Source organism: Dermacentor silvarum, chromosome 1, assembly GCF_013339745.2.
Source record: "Dermacentor silvarum isolate Dsil-2018 chromosome 1, BIME_Dsil_1.4, whole genome shotgun sequence".
In the NCBI taxonomy this organism is placed as follows: Eukaryota; Metazoa; Arthropoda; class Arachnida; order Ixodida; family Ixodidae; genus Dermacentor; species Dermacentor silvarum.
In genome coordinates, this window is record NC_051154.1 from 425,533,296 (window position 1) to 425,554,723 (window position 21,428).

General features: G+C 46.9%; 1 protein-coding gene across 1 annotated transcript in view; it reads left to right on the top strand.

Annotated features, from left to right (window-relative positions):
• LOC119437665 (sphingosine-1-phosphate lyase) overlaps positions 1-21,428 on the top strand; it is a 155,658-nt gene that overhangs the window by 18,261 nt on the left and 115,969 nt on the right. Inside the window, exon 3 of the mRNA XM_037704660.2 lies at positions 5,900-6,075. Within this exon, the coding sequence (XP_037560588.1) occupies positions 5,900-6,075 (176 nt within the window). The remainder of the gene's footprint in view (positions 1-5,899; positions 6,076-21,428) is intronic.

Genomic DNA, 21,428 nt, shown 5'->3' on the forward strand with positions numbered 1-21,428 from the left:
AAAAAAATCACACGTTAAGCAATAACTATGATATCATGAGAAGTTACATGTTGGTAATTTCAGAGAGGATTCACGGATTATTAAAACAAGGCTACTGCAGCAATAAATTTTACATAACAAATGAGTAAATGACTAGGCCAGTAGTAGTTACCTATTAATTTAAATGTAGAAAAAGATATATTTGTTTATATATTTTTATGTTTGTTTACCTATTGGCTGGAGTGGTTTTTCTTTCGAATGGATCTGAATTTGAAACTAGCTTCGCTCACGGGGAACATTAAGGTACATCGTGCGCGAAGTTTGTATTGAAGAGATAGCGTACAGGCAAGAACTGTTCGTGTACGCTACCTTTAAAGCGAAATAAGCCAACAATATTGCGGCGTTAGGGCCGTCTCTGCTCTTTCTCTTGTTTCCCTTACAACTCCTCTGCGCTCTGTTAATAATAAAGTATCGTCGAGGCTAAAAAATTGTCGAATAAATGCATATGCATAGGGCTGTAAACCATTACTGACCGTGAGTGAAAAGCACGTAGTGCTGAGCGAAGCGGTGACTGCATGCACGTAAGTATTTCACTTGACTGCGCGAGTAAATTACTTGTTTTTGTTACTCTTATTCTTGCAAGCACAGTGCTATTGCCCATGTACCCATGCGAATAGTGTTTTTTACGTTCTTTCCTTGCACTGGCTCATTTAGCGTGTTTCTACGCAAGCACAGTTACCGCATTTTCCGAACTCTAGTACCGGAGCTAGGCCGCGCTGATGAGTTTGACACATTAGTTTTTGCATACTCTTGCTGCCTAAGCGCAAAACAACATTTCTTCCTTCTTACTGGGATTTTACGTGCCAAAACCAATTCTGATTATGAGGCACGCCGTAGTGGAGGGCTCCGGATTAATTTTGACTACCTGGGGTTTTTTAACGTGCACTATAACGCAAGAGTATGGGCGTTTTTGCATTTCGCCTCCATCGAAATGCGGCGGCCACCGCCGGGATTCACTCAAACATGGCTAAGCTCCATGCAGCATCACACTGTTGAAGTTAGACTTTAAGTGCTTTGCGTGGAAACCGAACGCAGAAACTACAGCGCATAGCAGATGACCCTCGCTTTCCACGCGCTTCGCGATCGTGAAAAGCCCACGGGTGCTTTAATGGGTCCGGAGCAGCAGCGGCGCGGAAGTTCCAGAAAAAGGCCCTCGCGGGAGCCGGTGCTTTGGACACTCCCGTATATTCTAGGTCAATCTAGAAATGCTTACGCATTTAAAACACACTGTATATCAAGCGAATGTCGCATAAGGCAACGTTTTCTTTGGTGGGGGTTACAGCACTATTTCGAAAACTGTCTATTTATATAAGTGACGGTATCCTGCGGCACTGCGTGGACACGGTCGTAACCAGAAGCTGCATTTCTTCTCCGCCATTGTGGCCACCTGTCGCGCCACATGCGGCACGTGCCGTTGTTCGCGACAAACTTCCGTTGCGCGCGCGTTTGATCCCCATTGTTGCGCGGTCGTGACGCCATCCATCGTCGCAGCCGGTGGTGTCCTGTCTCACCGTGTCGGGCGTCTTTTTTATTTCTGGCACATGTCGCAGCGTTTGTATTGTGGAATCGACAGACGGCGTGTTCCTGGATTGGCGTGCGCATTTTTCGTCGATTCGGAGCAACGTTTCCAGCCCAACAAGCATGTGTGCGGATTATATTCCCATATTGACATTCTGCATCGTTTCTTTGAACAAGTGCCTTTCCATTTTGGTGCCGAGATCGTGCGCCTTTATTAAACAGCATCGGGTCGTCAAAATTAATCCGTAACATAACCTTTCAAGACCTGAACATAACTATGTCACCTTCTACTTGGGAGCCAGAGAGTTGCATACATGCGCTACTCTCGGTGGAGGAGAGATACGATTGGCAGCACAGCAAACGAGGATTTATTATGTACAGGGACGGTAAAGGCACAAGGCACACAAAACTCGAAGCATAACTCAACCAAAATGCTTACTCAATAGAAAATGCAAAACTCCAACTAAATACACAACTACCAAAAAATGCTCACGTAAACAAGGAACGACTAGCACTCTATCTTGGTTTCAGCTCCGCCTTAAAGTCTCTAAGTCAGTCTTAGCCCTGACTCGTCAAAGTCTGGCCACCCTGGCCCCCGGCCTTACTGCATCGCAAAGCAGAAACGTGGGCTCTTACGGACCGTCGACTTGAAGTTCCTCTCGTCAGGTCCAAGTCGTATTCGAATATTCAGGGTGTCGTTGATGCCGTAAGTTCCGATGACTCGCGGTTCCGTTGACCTGACCGAGTACGTGGCTGGTGCCCCGGTAGCCGCCGTTGATGTGTCACTCGCCGGGTTAGGCTTCGCGAAGCGAAGCCTTACGTCGATCGGCATGGCGGTCCGGTGTCACAGTGATTATCAGATGAACGGGCTTGGCCTAGGAAAAGGGAATTCTTGAGAAGAAGACCGGAACCATCGTGAGCAGCAGCAGCCGTTCCCAGGAGCTTCGCCCGGACGTCGCCGAGGACTACAGCTACACCTGGGCCTTGCCAGCTTCACGAGCTTCGTGGCCGGGTCCTCCGCTCTCCCGTCATCGGAGCATGGCTGACGAAGCGACCTTCCAGCTCAAGAGCCACGTCGATAATACTGCTTCGATGCTTCTCCCTCGCGGATTACACCTCAGTCCGCGTGCCTCGAGCGCTCACGCTGTTCGGAACACTCCGCGAACTTCTTCGTCCTCTTTTCTCGCCACGGGCGGCCTCTGACATGTGACAGGGATGTAATCGCTGTTCAAGGTGATTTTTGTTTTCTACTGTTATGTTATGAACTTGAAAAACGATTTTTGATATTTAAATACAACGCTTAGATGCCAAAATCTGCGTCTCCGTGTACGGGAAAGAAATAACACTAATTTCCATCATCTCCTCATGCTTGCTCTGGTAAAAGCTGCATTCATTGCTTAAACATTGAGATATGAAGATTGAACTACGTGTAGTACATTGCCATGTTGCTGCCGTGTCCGGTGTTTTTCACGCAATCTCAGTTATTTCGAAACAAACCTCATGGTTGCTTTCAGCCGTCTGGGACGACACACAGGTATTGATCAATTTAGTGTCACATTTCTCGAAAGCGGCTGACAAGAATAGGAGTAAACCACTTTACAGTTACACATGCACCGTACTTCATACCAAGAGATATTTTGCGTAATGAGTTCCGAGTGAATTTCAAAAAGATAAAAGTTGAAATCAATGTGCAATGTATTGTAGAAGGGGTCTTAAGGGATATACAGGGTGTTTCAGTTAACTTGGGCCAAAATTTAAAAATATCCAAATGCCACGTAGCTGGACAGAATCAACGTAATGTTGTTTGCTGTCGCTTGGAGATACTCAGGCTATTTTTTGCATTCCGCCTAATTAGATAATTAGTCATATTTAATCAACTTCACAAATATTGTAATCAGATGAAAAGTGTCAATGAGAAAATTGTAGAGGAACATAAGAAACTCCCGACACAGCTTTCTGTTGCTGAACACGTGCTACATAAAAGCATTTTTCCGAGCGTGAAAGATGTCTGCGAATACAGGCAAAATTGCCGTGTGACTGGCCACTCGAAGAACTTCGCGTGTATTCGCGGACATCTTTCACCTGTCATAGCTCCATGCAGCTGCGGTAGGGTCTACGACGTGACAAGCGTCCGGCCAACGCGTGGGGCCGCTCATTCAGGAGAAAGCGACGGTGGTGCCGCCAAATTAAAAAAAAAAATGCTTCAGTGTGGAGCTTGCGTTGGACCCACTCCCCCAACCTAGTGCACTATATAGGAAGTAACAACGCCCTCGAATGAGAGTGTCAAAGCAATTTAATAAATGTCTCGTGAGCGCACAGGCTTTCGCCTTCATCCTCTCTAGCGTATGCTAAAGTGACTGTCAACTTTTTTTTGGCTTGCAAATGTAGTACATGGTGCACATATTTAACGCACTTTGTCCTTGGGCTTGCTGCTGTATTCCTCGTTTGCATCATAGTGTCACAAACGTGTCTCCTGCTGTCGTTTTGCTGAACGTAGATTATTTTCGTATTCGATTGCGTTGGGTAGATTTAGATGGTGATACTTTTTTTGGTGGGGATTTGTTCGTTCATTAGAAATCGAGCGCTACTTCATTCTGCCCACTTTACCGACCAAAAATTTTCTGAGCGAAACTCCTGCTTAGAGCCTTGATTAAAGTTCTAAGCAGGAGTGCAGAATAAAACCGTACGTGAAATTATGGGAGCGTACCGTAGCGCTCAGAAAGGTGAGGATTGTATGAGCCAGATTGTATATGTCTGCATAGCGATGAGAGGGAATTTTACATCGCTTTATTTGAATAAATTTGTGTTTTTCTTTGATTGACAAAGCATGAAAGACGCAAATTGTAAAAATAAATTAGTTGGAGAGCGTTTGTCTTGTGTACATGATTCTAACCTTATCTTTGTCTTCTTTGAGCACTCATTAATATATCCTATTATATTACTATATCCTATATATCCTAACTATATCCCAGCTACTATAGTAGCAGAATTAATAGGATCGCTTTAATAGGATCACGGTGTAGTTGGCAAGTAGTCCTGAAGTTCCCATTTCGTGCTTGTGATCTCGTTACAATGACCTGATGTGCACCCGGCAGACCCTGCACGCGCAGCAAGCCTCGCCAGTGTTTATATGGCATCTTATACAGGGTGTCTCAGCTAAAAGTTGGCAATGTTTTAAAAACGGACGAAGTGTGCTATAGGAGGCTCAAACCACCTCAGTGGTGTTTAGGATTGCGTGTCCTAGACTGCGGTATTTTTTTTCGTTTTGCAAAGTCGATTAGTGTAAACTAAACTGCCTAACTTTTAAATATTGGCTTCACCAAGAATGTGCCAATACGACAGTTGTAGATCACATTTAAATATGGCCGACTAAAGTGCGTACCATTGATCGAGCGTCTTGTAATTGGCCTTAAAGAAAGCCCGCTAAATACAATGACAACCGCGTGTTAGTGCCACTATTTCAGCGCCCCCAGATCACCGATCAGTAGATGACATTGTTTGCATGCCTTTTTTTTTTAGAGACTCGCTCGCGTGTCCTGTCGCGATCGTGCGGACAGAGCGAGTGGTGGTGATGAAGGTGCCTCGTGCTTCAATGTGACATGGCATAAACATATCATTCGCTCCACTTGTGGAATGAAGCCCGAACACACGAGGCCAGAAAAAAAAAATTTTAAAAAGGGAGAAGCTCGGGCTTGTGTAAATGTTCACCGCAGAACTGTTTAATCGGGAAGGAAAATGCAATTGCTATGTTCTTCTATTTGTTCGCGATCATATCTTACTGGCAAGAGTTGCTGGCGCGTACCTTGCGGCCAACAGAAACGCCGAGCTCGTCCCGGACAGCACTGCAGAGGCAAGCGGATTTCATTTTTGGATTGGTCGTCTGGGAGCGTTGAAATAGTGGCATTATCATGCGCTTGTTTTTGTATGTTGCAGCCTTTCTTTAAGGGCAATTACAAGACGCTCCATCAATGGTACACACTTCAGTAGGCCATTTTTAAATGTGATCTACAATTGTCGTATTGGCACTTTCTTGGTAAAGCCGATATTTAAAAATTTAGGCAGTTAGTTTTTACTAATTGTCTTTGCAATGCAAAAAAAAAATACCGCAGTCTAGGACACACGATCCTAAACACCACTGAGTTGTTTGAGCCTCCTGCCCATTTTAATAGCACACTCTGCCCGTTTTAAAACATCACCTACGTTTAGCTGGGACACCTTGTATAAGCCGGCACGTTTGAGTTTCCCCGTGGAGTTCAGCCTGACGTTTTGAGAGACTCCACCTGACGTCACCTATGCCGGGATTTGCGCTCTGAGTGGCACGCGTCTCTGCATGCGTACGCAGGCTTCGTGCCCAATGTCCGGCGCGGGCTGCTGGCCACCCTGCGGAACCTGCCCATCGTTCGTGACTACGTTCAGGAGAAGATGGGCAAGATCGCCGTCGACGTGGAGCGGTCGCTGAACAAGTGCTACGCTGAGTGCCAGTTTGTCCTCGAGCTGCCCGAGAAAGGATGGACGCCGGTGAGCGGTGCGCCAGTTGGGTGGAACGCGGTCCCTTTTAATGAGGAGACTTAGATTAGGGGACACACGAGGCCTGCGTTTGCCCAAGCATAACCCAAGCAGACGTTGGGTTCTTGCGCAAGCAAGAGCAAGCGCTTGCGTCCACTTAAAGATCTCTGGTGTTTACTCACACAGCTCGCAAGTGTCCAACCTATTTTGCCCTCTCGAACAGTCCGCTAAGTATAACGGGCAGCGACAGTACAGTACCGGAAACTTACAGGACCCGCATGCTGCTATGCAAATATTGCTCCGCAGTCAGATTGTAGCTATACGGATAAATTTTACTGAGATGCGCACAAAAGCTACGTATGCACGAGCTCGCGCTATGAGGTGTGCTTCTTATACTAGGGTCGTACCTGAAATAATGATCAATTATATTTTGTACGCAAATCTGAAAGCGCACAAGAATGAATGTTTGGTGGTACGTGCAATCAAGGATGGCCGTTACGTTGCATAATCTAGCCACCAGGGCACTAAGCAAAATGGCGGCACACAATGTACCGTTTCAAAGACGCGGGGGGATATAATACCTGATGAAAGAGTAAATTTTAGTGGCACACATTCGCAAGAGGCTTCAACCTGCATATGGCGGCATGTGAATGAGCTCCAGCACTGTGCGAAGAGACCTGCCAGGCATTTCAAAGATGGCCGGACGAGCATCAAAGATCAGCCTCGGTGTGGTCACCCTCGAACAGTCGTGGTTGATGCCAACAAAGAGACCGTTGGTGCACTCATGAAAGGGTACGTGCGAGTAAGAATAGATTAAATAGCGAGAATGCTTGAAATAGGGCACATTGCAGTTCAGGAGATGACAGTGGAAGCTAAAGCTACCGAAAAAGGAACGCTGCTCGATACGTTAAAAGGCGATGGAGGGGCCTGCAAGAAAAGCAATCTTGCAGCAAGACAATGGGCGCCCACACACTTCTCGCGTAACAGTGGAGAGATATGGCAGAATGCAAACAGATGTGCTTTCGCGCCCGCCTCAAACAATCGAATGCGAGGCAAACCATGTGTGACACCTGAGGCGATAGGTGAAAGAGTATGTCATTGTTGCTAGGAGACTGAAACGGAGTTCTACCGGAGCGGCATTTTCAATCTAGGGGTGTGCGAATATCAAAATTTTCGAATACGAATCAAATATGTAGCTTCGAATAGCGATTAGAATATTGCGAATAATGATGTGCACATATATTTATTAGCAAGTTGGGCTAATTATGTTGGAACATTGCAATTACATTGTCAACGTTGAAAACCAGACTAGTTAGCCGTTATACTAAAACATTGTGTATTTGACTCATGTTAACTTGAAAAACTTGGTAATTCACACTAGCTGCGCTCGCCAGCCTGTGCCTTATTATATTGCATCAAATGCTCGTTAACTCGGACACATTTGACCCTGTGCCAGTCATCACTCATTGCAGTTAGCATTATGCTCAGAATTGGGGGTGGCGCTGCAAAGGAAAAGGCTGGCTTTTCCGCAAAGTGCAGACGATCAGTGGCTAAGTGTGCTTTACAGGCTAAATTTCTCTAGCAGCACGAAATCATCACAAAATGCAGCACAAGATCGCCCAAATATTCTTACATTAGATAGAAATAAAGGCTAAGAACCCTGTCTGCTCCCACAGAGTACGCAATATATTCTATTTGATTCGACCATTCGTATCCGACCAAGTGGTCAAACATTGTCTAATATTTATTTTTCAAATCAAGTACGAATATTAAAAATTTTCGATATTTTGGAATACTCGCAGACGCCTATGTTTTTCCCAATCGGCGGCGAAAATGTATTACAGAGAAATGGCGACTTTGCTTAAACATTAACAAAAGTCTCAAATATGAAATGACAAACTTCTGCTTTCAGTAATCCAGCATAGTCACTTTTTAAACGTTGTTGCTCGTTACTATCAATATGACTCGTATTTTAAACCTCAAAGAATGCAAACCGCATTGTCAACTGCGGGACAAAATGCAGTGTCTTTTTCATGGCGTACGTGGATGCCAAATGCATACAACGGAAGTTTTCTGGGCATACTCCTAGAACATTCTCGTTCATGTTAGTGTTCTAGTTGTCTCTTATTATACCTCTGCAGCGCTGCATCTTAACCATGCAGATCGACCGAATGCACTGCCTGATTGGCGGCACTCGTCCTTAACGACGCAGAACTTATGGCGCATTCACAGCGATAGACTGTCTACCGCACGACAGTCGGCGACAAAATGTGTGCATTCAGACCGGGTCTCTTGTTGCCACCCACGAACTTTCATGAGATGCACTGAAACTCTCCAGGTCACGTCTTGCAGGTTTGTTGCGAATTCGTGGTTAGTGCAACACTCTCACTGTAGCTACGACGCCGGCCTGCTAGCCAACAATGCCGTGTTGGCCGCGCTCGCAGTATATGCTACATTAAGCAGTGCAGCACGACTGCACTTAACGTCGTGCAGGCAGTGCAGGACGTCGGTCGCTCTCACTTTCTTGCTGAGGTCACGTTCACCAGCAGTATCGCATCATACATAGATATACACATTGCAGGGTAAACCGCGTTCTTATTCACAGACCAATTAACTTTACAATGGACCAGAATCATAACGATCTTACTTTCCAACACAACAGGACAGAGAGAAAAAAAAATAATGCTGTGTATACACTCACGGTAAAAGCCCGATTCGGCTCATATTAGCATTGCAAACACACACGCATGTTTTACCCACAGCTATTTTAATGCACATAACTTCCATGTACGACACAGTACACTTGTCCTGCAGACTTCTCTTCACAAGAACCACGGCATAAATTCAGAAAATACCTGCAGATATACTTGCAAACATCAAAGTGACTGGCCATGCCGGCGCCATTTGCAAAATAAGTAACTGGTTGTTTATAACCGACAACAGCCTCCACCTCTGTCCCCTCCGCTTTCTTGTAATAACGTGTTCTGATTGGCTTGCTGCAATCGATGATTTTTTCCGGCGATGAAAATCGGTCTCGGACCAAATGCTGCGACGAGAGATCTTTTCTGTCGCGCGACGTAGATTTTATTGCGATGGAAATTATATGAACATTCCAGGCGCATTTCTGCCGTCGCCGTGAGGTTCCATAAAAAGTCCACGGGCAATAAGAGCGTCGCCGCACGCCGTGTGCTGTATGTGCGAGTGAAAGCATGCGAGGGTGAGCCGGCGATCGTGGCTCAGTCTCGCGCAGGCAAGGGCGGGAAGGAAGCGCGCCGTCTTCCATTCGCACGCAACGCTCCCAAAGGAGGGTAGAGTGGGGGGGGGGGGGCGTGTTTTAACGCGATAGCGCTAAGGGTCCCGTGTCGCAGAAAATCCGGTGTCGGCATCGGCACCATTGTCCGGCCAAGAAATCTTCTGAACCATGCCGACCACCGAGGCCCTCCGCGTGGCGCAGAGGTGCTGGTGCATGAATTGAATTTCTTAAAAGTAAAATGCGTCAGAAAAATCGTAAAGTCCGACTTAACCAGGTATGATAGCGTCGGATTGTAATTTGAATATACGAGAAAAATTAATTCTCTTACGCGGCAACTCGAATACAAACCCCTTTTACAGCATCTCTACCATTGATATTGGGGGTGAGCTCCACCACTGGGAAAGCTGGCGCCACCATCGGCATGACTTGGTATGAGGGATCATGTGGACACAGCGGCCATGTCGTCTGCTTCGGAAGTGCCGAAGCGAGCTGAAAACGAAAGTTTAGGCCCACCTGCGCTGTGGTTCTGATTAAGTGGGGATGTTTTCCCGCTTCGGGTGTCCGCTTGACAACACTTGAAAGCACTATAATAGGTAGTGGCTGTCTTTGAAGGCGTCTGACATGGTAGGCTATTGCTCGGTAACCGCAGTGCCAACCCGCCGTGGGTGCTCAGTGGCTATGTTGTTGGGCTGCTGAGCACGAGGTCGCGGGATCGAAACCCGGCCACGGCGGCCGCATTTCGATAAGGGCGAAATGCGAAAACACCCGTGTACTTAGATTTAGGTGCACATTAAGAACTGCAGGTTGTCCAAATTTCCGGAGTCCCCCACTGCGGCGTGCCTCATAATCAGACCGTGGTTTTGGCACGTAAAACCCCATAATTAAATTAACCGCAGTGCCAGACACGTACTCAACGGAGCCTGGTGTCAGCCTTCACACTTTCCCGCAGGCCAAGAAGCTGCGTGTAGCTTGGATTGTGAAACTTAGAACCAGCAATCAGCCATCGCCTAGAACTCAGGTGTGTAGGCTGTAATGATTTCTGCTCCGGTGTCGGGGCTGTAATGTTCGGTGAGTAACAGAAAGCGCGCACTGAGAAGCTTGCTCGCACACGCTGCCCAGTTCATGTTGTGAAGATTTTGTCTATGAACTTGTTGTTGCTAGATACTCGCAAGTTCACTGAAATGGAAATGGAGCGGTAAGAATCACATTAAAGAAAGGCATGACATGCGCATATTTGTGTTAGCACGAAACAATGAGTGTACTGGATTAACAAAAAGAAGCAGTGGGAAATCCCTCGCTGAGATGACTGATAAACATACAGTGCGACGCAGCTTGAGAAATCACGATATTGAAACGTCCAAGAATTTAGAAGAAAAAAATTATTTAATCGTCGCGATGGCATACCACTAGTCGCCGTATGGCGTCGGAAGTACCTAGTTATAGCGAAATTGTTTTTGAACAGCTCTGGGATAGCGGCCACGCAACAATGGTTGTCTGTGTACTGTTAAATATTCATATGCTGTGTCCTAAAGCTCATTTCACGGTGCGAAAACGTGTTCGCAGCGAAAGCGAAACATTGTGTGCGGAAATGCATGCAGAAGCGCAGTCGGTCGCTGCAAACCTTTGCGATCACTGCATTGAGGCTTCATTCTGTTGTGCTCCATTTGGTTATACAGACAGCGCACTTTAAGAACATATTTCACATAGTCAGCTCTCAGCGACTGCCAATACCTTTCACGCAAGAAGCTGGTTCGGGGGACTCCGTCGCGTCGACCGCGCGCAATGGGCGTTCACTGTATATGTGGTCGGTAAAGAGATATCGCCTGTAAACCATTCTGCGCTTTTTGTTTGCCCAAGATTATTATTTTGAGAGTAAGAAACTTCCCTCGTTTGGAGAGTACACACAGAAATAGCCAGTAGGGCTCCCGTGTGTTTTTATTGAGTGCCGACAGCCAAACCTGTGACGAGCGCACCATGTTATCCCTCATACTACGCAAGCGAGGTGCTTCCAACAGATGGCGACTCCGTAAGTCCTCGCCTCCAATAATAATACGGAGGCATGCCCCAGTCGGTCGTCCTTCGAAAAACCCCATCCAGATGGCTTGCCTCCTCGACAGCGGCGGGCCAAGGCGAAGGTGCAGAAAAAACGAAGTGGCAAGTTGCTGGGAAGCCTGACAAACAGCCGGATATTTGAATGCTATCGCGTTCCACTCTCAAAGGCAAAGCTTAAGCGCCTTCCAAATTTTTACTCCGTGCTGTCTTTGGGGGGAGGGTAGGGAGGGGGGAGGCCGTGTACTCCACCGCGCGCTCCCGGTTGGCTGTATCTTGAAAGCTGTCTGCGGCGGGGGCAGAGTCCTTCCTTTCTTGCATGTGTTTTTGCACCTTTGTTGGCGTTGATGCAATTGGTGGGACAAAGGTCAATTCGCTCACTACCCGACTGGCCGAGAGAGCCTCCGAGAAGCAAGATATCTCGGCTGTCTCCTCAGTGACGGGGGCAGGAGCGGCTTCAACCCCCCCCTCTCTCTGGTAAAACGGTCAAACAAAGTTGGTTTCTTTCTTTCTCGCTGCTGCTGCCACGCTTACTGACTACAGCATTTTGACAGCGAGGTTCCGCGGTCATCAAGTGAGTATGCGTTCACATTTGCGGTACCCAATGCTTGCAAATTTAGTTAGTGTGACTATGTTTACAAGTTTATACGGCCGATAATCCTTGCGCTGACAAACTAGTGTTTTACGACTTGTTTCATGTGTTTTAAGAGTTCATTGAAGAGGAACAGCGTAATCATGTTAGCCTAAATTACCATAAATTTCAGCTAGAAAAGTGATCATGAGTTGCAGTTGCAAGAATACAGTGTGGAGCATGTTTGACGATTGCAAAACAATGCAAAGCGGGGCGCAACTGCTGGTCGAGAGTAGCGGCTTGGTGAAATTATGAGATTTATTTCTCGTTAGCAGAAGCTTTAGTTATGTAGCATGAAATGAATAGAATTATGAGTGAAATGTAAAACTTGTGCGTAGTTGACGTGCATTTTGGCAGCTGAGTCTTAAGATCGTGCTTCAATTCCAAACCTGCATTCTAAAGCTCATTAGGCTTGATGTTTTGTGACGGAGTGACGAGAACGTGTTCCTGACTGCAACGGCTGTGCTTTTATGGCGAATACATTAAAGGGCCCCTAAACCACCCAAAAGTCGAAATTTAGTTGTGGTGTTGCAGCTGTGCACAAGTCTACAACAAGCACGTAGCCGTAAGAATTTTTCGAAATGATGCCGTAATAGCGGAGTTACACGCGTTTGATGATCGAAACACGACCCTCGCTCGTTTTGCTCTTTCCTTCACCACGCTCCATTCGTCGGCTGGTCTCTCCTCGTAGCCAAGTGCTCCAAAGGTCACGTGACATGCATCATCGCCAACACACTTTTCAAAACATTGTCCACTTCCGGTTAAATTGCGTCCACGCTTGCGGCAAAAATACCGACGGTGACCTGGCCTTCATTTCCGTGGAACGTCTGCCGCGCGAGAGGTGTCTAAAGTATACGGCAGTTCGGCCGGCGCACCGCCTGCAGCACGATCGACGGGCCAATAGACAACCGCAAAGCAGCGTGCCTCCGCCACCGGCGACGCAAACATGGGGTGCATTTTCTGTTCCAACCAAAATAATTTCCGCTAGATAAAGTGATGCGTAAATTGTACATGTTTTGAAAAACGACATCCACTGTCAAACGTTAAACGCCAGCGAGAGCTCCGATACTTGTCGAACTCAGCTGCAGTGCACGGCTACCAGTGGCGTACGACCGGCTCGGCTGTGTTCTCCCTGCAGCCGATGGCGCCGCTAATATAAGCGTATTGTCTTCTTTGTGTACGATCATTGCGAAGAGCAAGAAAAAACGGTAAGAAAGTATTGTGGCTCATGAGCGTCGGTAATTGATTCCGAAGCGCCGTCCGCTTTAGCTTTGAAGTGAACCGGAGAAAGCCTAGCGACGATATGGGCGCCGTCGAGTGATCAGTGGTGGTGAGGCGGCCATACAAATGGGCCCCGGTCTCATCCTCTCTACGGCAAGGAAATCTCGCCGTTCACGCAAGACCACCGTCGAATGGCGGCCCACGAATGGCAAACGGTGTGCGGCGAGTTACCGTGCCAGTAACGTGGACGGGCCTTAGCCGCGACTCCGCGCTTCTCGGCTACCCACTGCTGCTGCTGTGCCAGCCCGTGCTTATGCGAAGCATGCCGCTATGGACCCTGTGTTGCGCGCACGTCTAGAAAGGCCAACACAGTCACAATCTGTTCTTGCAGCTAATCAGACCGCTAAGCATGACTGTGAACGCGAGCGATTTGGCACTTGTGTTGCGGGCTGTATTTACTGATTCGCAAGTGCGCACAAGTGAGCAACACGACGAGGAAGAGCAGGGAGCGCATGTACCTGCTAGCAGACTAACCGGAAGTCGTAGGTAGACATCGTCACCCCCGTTGACATCACCAGATGCACCCTGGGGACATGACGACCGCTGGAAATACCGGAAAGGAGCACGGCATTGTTTTTTTTGAGCCGGTATTTTGTAACGATGCGTTATGCTTTATTCTATACTAGCAGTGATGCTACTGCTGCGCCAATTGGGCCGAACTTAATCGAGAGGCTAATACCCCTGTCAAGCGGGCAAGTTAAGTGCACTTACGGGGAGTGCACTTCGGGAGCTTGAGTGACACTTTAGGCTACGCGGTGCTAAACGGGAAAACGGAGTGCACTCGCCGTAAAGAAACATGGCGACAGACACGAGCGCGTTTTTTGAATATGTAGATAAAAAAGAAAAAAAAAACTTCTAAAAAGTGATTGTTTTACGTGGTATTATAAATAAAAACAAACTTAATCTATTTTTTCTCAACAAAAACGTCATTTCTTTTACTATGAGGTGTTGCAAAGTCAATGCCGGCCAAGACGAATACCTAGCCAATCCAGAACAACATGGCGGCGTGCGACGAAGCTGCGTATACGATAATTTTGTTCATTAGTGTGCTGTTTCGCTTCTCGCTAAACACAAATTATTTTGTGTTTAGCTGTTCAACAACTAAAACGAACTTCTGTGTCCTTTTTTATGCATTGCATTCTGTACCATTCAAACCGCTGGCGGCGAGGCTACGCACTCGACCAGCAAAGTGCGTTTCGTGAACGCACTCCGACCGGAGTGCACTCTTCTGCGAGTGACACTCCGCTTGCGCCGTTTAGATTTGGCAAAGTGCACTTAAACCGAGTGACACTCTCCGTAAGTGCACTTAACTTTCCCGCTTGACAGGGGTATAACTGTGCTACATCCTGCTACATTTCAACAAAATATGAGAAATCTGTACCCACTCTGTGCCGAAAAGGTTGCTCGGGCTTTCAAAAACGGAACTATGCCCTCAAGCGCTGTTTTACCGCACCATATAAAGTGTCATTGCGTGGACCAGCGGCTGCGTTAGTTCCATGGTGAACCGATCGTACTGCTGTTTCTTCCGTGGGTTGCTGTCTATATTTAATACCTTCCACCCCGATGCGTGCGGGTTGCTTAGGCAACGCGAGAACCTCGCTCTTCAGGCAGCAGCAAGCGATCGCGCTGGCGCCGAAACAGAACCCGCACTCTTGTATGACCAATGTAAAATGCTGACTGAAGTTTCGGACACTGTATGGTGTCTCGGTCGATGTTTCCAACATAACGCGCACATTGACGTGCACGCGGTGGCCGTGAACAATTTTTCGCAATCAATTTGTCGCCCCCACTTTTCTTGGCATGGCAATTTCACGGCGTAAGAATGGCATACGGCCAAGATTTTTGTCAACTCTGCTACTTTCACTGCTGGATACTAAGCAAGCACCGCTGGTTAAGCCTTGCTGTATCATACGCGTCCGTGACAAAAATTCGCGGCCAGCTGACGCGGTGGTGAGCATGGTTATCGTGGCGAGATGGCCTCCAATATGTTCAGACCAATAAACCGCTTTGGTGATAGGGCGTGAGGTCACGGGCTAGACTGGTGGCTGGAACAGTGTTGCCAGGTTTGGCTATATATAGCCAAATTGGGCCACAGGAAAAAAATTTTGGTGCCGACTTGGACGAGTTGGCTAAGTGGCTATATCCCCTTTAGTCACGGCGTACACATTTGTGTACGCGACTTATTTTCGCAATTTCTCTGCAGTGGTGTCAAGGAATAGATCGCGAACATTAAGCTTATAGTAACTTGAAAATTCCGCTTACCCTAACGCACCTCCATTTTATTTCTGAGTGCAATGTGTCACTATAGACGACCGCTTTGGTGATGGCACTACCGTGTTTGACGGGCTGTTCGACGTGAAGCGGTTTGGTAGCAGCTGTGAAATAACTTTTTTTCCTTTCTAGTAATGCTTGCAGCGAATAATTAAATTGTGTATGTAATTCGAGCGGTTTACTAAATTTATTTTATGAAGAAACGTAGTATGACGGACTGATCACTAAGCAGATATTCGATAACTCTATAATTATAATGAGTCATCATAATATGCACAAGGAGTCCTTCCACTACCTAGATTTGCTTTCAATGGAGCATGCAGTACCTTGGCATAAATATTTGTAAATTTCATACATTTATCGAAAGTCTATCATAATTGGTGAATGAAGGGGATATTTGGGCTACTGAAAATCTGCGACTTGGCTTTGTTTGGGCTATAAGTGGCGCTCTAATCCATGCTCCAGAGGTGGCTCTGATCGGGCAGAAACAAATCTTGAAGGCTGTATTTTAGCTGACTGAGCCGGCCGCGTGGCTGTGCGTGTGCGCGAATGACCCCTCTTCCACTTCCCTTCCCTCTCGACGCCGTTGTCCGAGCTGCAGGCTTTGATCTTTAATGCACCTAAACTTACACCCCGCTTGACCGTTATGCACACGATCCCTGGGCATCGACATGAACCTAAGAAGAAGGGTTTTTCACAGTACACTGTGGTAACATGGCTGTGCTCAGGAAGGGAGAGCAATAACTAGGGTCGGGGCCGTCGGGTGATCGTGGTGCCGACATGAAAGAAGGGAAGCACGGGTGGATGACACGCTTCATTGTGTTCATGGCTATGTTTTCTGGGTGAAGTATCGCGCCGGGCACAGCTTCTGACCTACTCCACATTTCTCGCGCGAAGCTTTACTGCCATTTTACTTCTCCTGCTATATGAATTTTTGTTCTTGCTTACATTCGAGATTCATTTCGATAGGTTGGACGTAAGATCGGATTCTCCTCGGAGAGGAAAATCCTAACATGGGGAAGTGGGCCAAGTATGCGAGAACGTATAAAGAAGAATGGGAGCAAGACCCCGAGCCAAAGTTAGGTTCTGGTGCTTTTACTTCTAGATGGTTTCCCCGTAACGTCACGGATAGAGATACTCATTCTGCTAATATCGAAACATGTTTGCCACGATGACATCAGTGCACCACGTCGCATGAGCTTCACCCACCGTATTAGCTTAGCTTGAGAGGTGACACGCTGCTGGCTCGAGGACGTGGGTTTAATTCCCTGCCACGGCGGCCACATTTCGATCAATGTGAAATGCAGGAACACCAGTTTACTTAGATTTAGATGTATGTTAAAGAAACTGAGGTGGGCCAAAACAATCCAGAGTCCCCCACTGCGTCATGCCTCCTAATCATATCGTGGTTTTGGCACGTAAAACCCCAGCAATTAGAAAGTTTCGGCTTTGCGTCGGGCACGATATTTCACCAATTTAGCCCGAGTCCCAAAAGCTGCCCCAAAAGCTTTGCGTCTACAAGCATGGCGGCACCCATCGAAGCAACGGCTCTAACCGAGCACCAAATTGGGTTCGATTCGTGGTAATGCGTGAAGTTCGTAGGCTATAGGAGAAGGGACTACGGTTATCGCTTTCTCTCAACTAACGTGTGTAATAAAGATTGATTCATTAGACGTCCCTGACTCCGAATTTGATTGTCGATTTCATGTCTTGTAGGCTTAACTTGAATTAGCTTGGCTGTGGAAGGCACGTTAAGTTCGTTATTCAAAATTAAGCACAACAAATCACTTGCTGCTAATAGAATAACCTCTAAATTGTAATTAAATGCAAAAATATGAAAGTAAAAATTACTTTTCTTATTATAAAATACAGTAAAACCTCGATAATTTGAAGGTCGCCGGACCGCGAAAATTCTTCGAATTAAGCGGATTTTTGAATTAACCAAAATGAATAATAAAAAAAAGAAAAACAAGCAAGAACTTGCCGCAAAAAGAAATGACCTTTATTTTCCATGTCCGAGAAAAATTACTCAATGTAATCACCGATGCGGGATTAATTAGCGCGCTGGTTCGCCGCTCCTAGTGCCATGCTCTCCAGCTGGCTCAAAAAACGTAGCATACAAATATCACCCGCACTGCACTCAACAAAGTTGCGGACGATGTTCACGGAATCGATAACTGCCGCGAAAGCGGGCGTGGTGTTGCTTAACTCCAAAAATTTGGACTTGCTGGATATTCCGGACTTCAAAAATGCACCGTCAGGGTTCCCATTGAGTTCATGCATTTTCGCACTCAATTTTTCGGACGAATTTAGACCCCAAAGTTCGATTTTGCGGACTAAATCGCTCTTTCCGAGCCGCACTACCCAATCTTGGAGGCCGCCATGTTGGATTTTGCACTGGCTTGGATTCTAGTGGCTCGCTGTATAGCCTCCAAGATTCGAACGCGCGCTATCAATACAGAGCTCGCGCAATCCTCCACTCTCGGAGGCCATGCCCGCTCTTCCTTGGCTTGCAAAACGCTCCAGAGTACTGCTCTTTTTTTTTTCTTAGTATATGCGCTCAGCACTATCGTTGTAACCATTTATTGTGGGATGTTTTTTCATTGCGACAGAAATTATATGGATGCTTCAAGTGGATTTTCGCCGTCGGCGTCGCCGCCCTGAGGTTCCATACAAAGTCCAAGGGCGATAAAATCATCGCCGCGCGCCCGCCGTATGTGCGAGTGACAGCGCGCGGGGGATGCGCGCTTTCATGGAGAGCGAACGCACGGCGGAGCGTAAACGCGACTTCCTCCCTCGTGCGAAAGGCCGTGGGGGTATGGCAGGGGGGGGGGGGGCGACTTCTACTCTTCTAACAACTGCGTATTAGCGCCGGAGCGGTTTCTCGCGCGCACCGTATCTTGAAAGCGATCTCCAGACGGCTCTGACCTTTTGTATGCGCTGTGGTCTCGCCGCTCAGTTTCCTTTGAAGCGATAGACCGCACGAACCTTCGCTCGCTGTGGCGGCCGCGCTCGTTCGTGCGCGCTGACACCATGCTTGTTAATTCAGTGAGTCTTTTTTTTTTTCTCTCAAGTTTCGGTTGCTATTTTGAACGTGGCGTGTACACTGAGCAGGTGTCTCGGAGACCCATGTCTCAGTGATCGGCGCTACTTCCTTTACCTTCGCGAGAGCTAAGCGGTGCGAAGCTTGTTTCTTGGATCTCCATGGCGAACTCCGTTGGCAGAGATCGCCAACGCGGTGACGTTCGTGTCGACTGTACACGGAGACGACGTCATTGCTGCGCAAATCCAAGCAAGTCGATCCCCTCCAAGCGTAGTATGAGGCAGGGCATTATTAGAGATTTTTTTTAAGCCGCACTAATAACTTTTTTTTTTTTCGGCCGAACGAGTTTTCCGGACTATTTTTCAGTCCCCACGAGCTCGGAAAATCGGTTGGCGACTGTACGGAGCGCCCTAACCTAACCGCCGCATGTTGCTACTAGCCGGAAACTTCGAATTATCCGAATAGAGCCGCGCGGGCCGTTCAAATTATCCGGTAGAATTTGCATTGAGAATGACGGGACCGCTCAAATTCTTCCAATTAACCGAAATTTCGAATTAATCGAGTTCGAATATCGAGGTTTTACTGTAGTATAGTTTATTTTAGTATTTATAATAGTTTTTCTTTGATGCCGTTGTGGCACTTCAAGTGCAACACGCTATCCACAAACGTAAAGCCCTATTCTAAAACTCGTCACTCCTGCATGCCCCAACGCTAACAGCTGCAAAGCTCTTTGGGGCCCCAAACTTTCCGGGCCCCTATTCTAAAACTCTCTACTATTAGTTTTAGAATAGGGACCTCAAACATTTTGGGACCCCAAAGAAATGGCGTTGAAGCCACTGCGCATGCGCAAGACGCAAACTGTGTTTGGGTTTTGCGTCGGGCACACTATTTCATCGATTTAGCGGGATCCCCAAAAAGCTGCCCCGAAAGCTTTTGTCAACAAACATGGCGGCGCACATCGAAGCGACGGCTCTAACCTAGCACCAAACAGAATTTGATTTGTGGTAACGCGTGAAGTTCGTAAGCTAGGAGAAGTGATTGCGGTTATCGCTTTCTCTCAACTAACATGTGTAATGAAGTTTGATTCATTAGATGCCGCTGATTCCAAATTCAATTGTCGATTTCATGGCTTGTAGGCCTAACCCAAATTGACTTGGCTGGGTGAAGGTACATAAAGTTGGTTACTAAAAACAAAGTGCAACAAGTTGCTTGCAGCTAATAGAATAAGTGTAAATTGCAATTCAACCTGAAAGCACGAAAATATAAATTACTCTTATCAAATGGTGTATTTTTTTATATTTATAACAGCTTTTCTTTGACGCTGTAGTGACGCTGCAAGCGCAACATGCTATCTGCAATGCAAGACGCCTATTCTAAACCTTTTCACTCCTGCATGCCCCAACGCTAAGTCCCGCAAAGGTCTTTGGGGCCCCAAACTTCGGGGGCCCTTATTCTAAAACTTTATTAGCACATCAACATATGATTTGCTTTTTTGAGAGTAACTGGGTTTCACCGCATAACCAGTGTTATCAATTTGTTGTTTACCATTGCACTTTGTATATAGAGCATGTACCAGCTAACCCGTGCCAAGCTAATTGAAAAAAAAAAAGAAAACAAGATAGGGACGATGAGACAAATAACACAAGATATCATAGCGCGAAAGACTTGTTTTAGCTCATAAAAAAGAAGCCATGAGCACGTCGCAGATCGCTGGACAGCTGAACTTCTACGCCGTAGGCAGAGATGACTTGAGAGTTCGATGATGCTAAACCTTATTTTGCGTTCACGACAGCTAAAAAGCAGAGTTCATAGTTAATATTACTGTAAATAACTAAATATAATAACTTAGTACTATCTGTCATAAAATAAATGCACTGATTTCGCCCTCTGCAGCGATTTGCCAATACTTAAAAGCTTCCGGGCCCAACCAAAGATGTTCTGTGCAAGCATGATGTCGTTGATGTCAACACCGACTGTCCCGACATTTTGTTGACCCGGGTTGTGGAAAAAAAGGTTTGCCCTAGTCGAATGTTAAAATGTATACACAAATAAACTACAAATAAAAATGGCTAATTTGGCTACAAAATATTTTGCAATTTTTGTGTGTTTGGCGATATTTGGGCTATAACTTCTCTAGCTTTTGGCTACGCCGCCTCGTAGGACCTGGCAACACTGGGCTGGAAGCAGATTTGCGGTCCGCGAGTGACATGCTGGCAACTACCATGAGCGTGTTCGCTAAGTTTGTTTCTGCACTTACTGGACGGAATGGCAAAAGCGCGTGTGTAGGCAGAACGCTCCAAACTGAATTCCCTGATCACAGCCTAATCTGACGTTACATGTGCACAGTCAAAGGTCCCATGCGTATATCTGCACTTTGTGGTGGTGTGCGACACACATCGAGCTGCGCGACGAGCGAAAGCGAACCGCTACGGCAGTGTCAACCATCGCAGCATTTCAAGTACAGTCAACAACCGATTTTCCGCACGCCATCGCGGCACCGCCACATTCCCTATATAATCAATGCATAAGACCGTCGAAAATTTTAGATGCAAAAATCCTTCGCCATCCGATTTTCTGGACTTTTTGCCATGACCGCGGGTTCGAAATGACTTTATCGAAGCCACCACTGCCGCTATTTTTATTATCTCGCCGCCTCGAACAGGCACTCTTGCACGCAGATCTGCTGGCAGCCGCAGCCACCATCGCTGCAATGCTAGGCCAACCTGCTTCTACGTTCGCTACCAAGGCTCTTTCTTTTCGGTGCCGTGTTTTTCATTTAAAGAATTCACCGCTGTCAGCAATGGCACTGACTCCACCTTTGTAATCCTCCCCAGTGG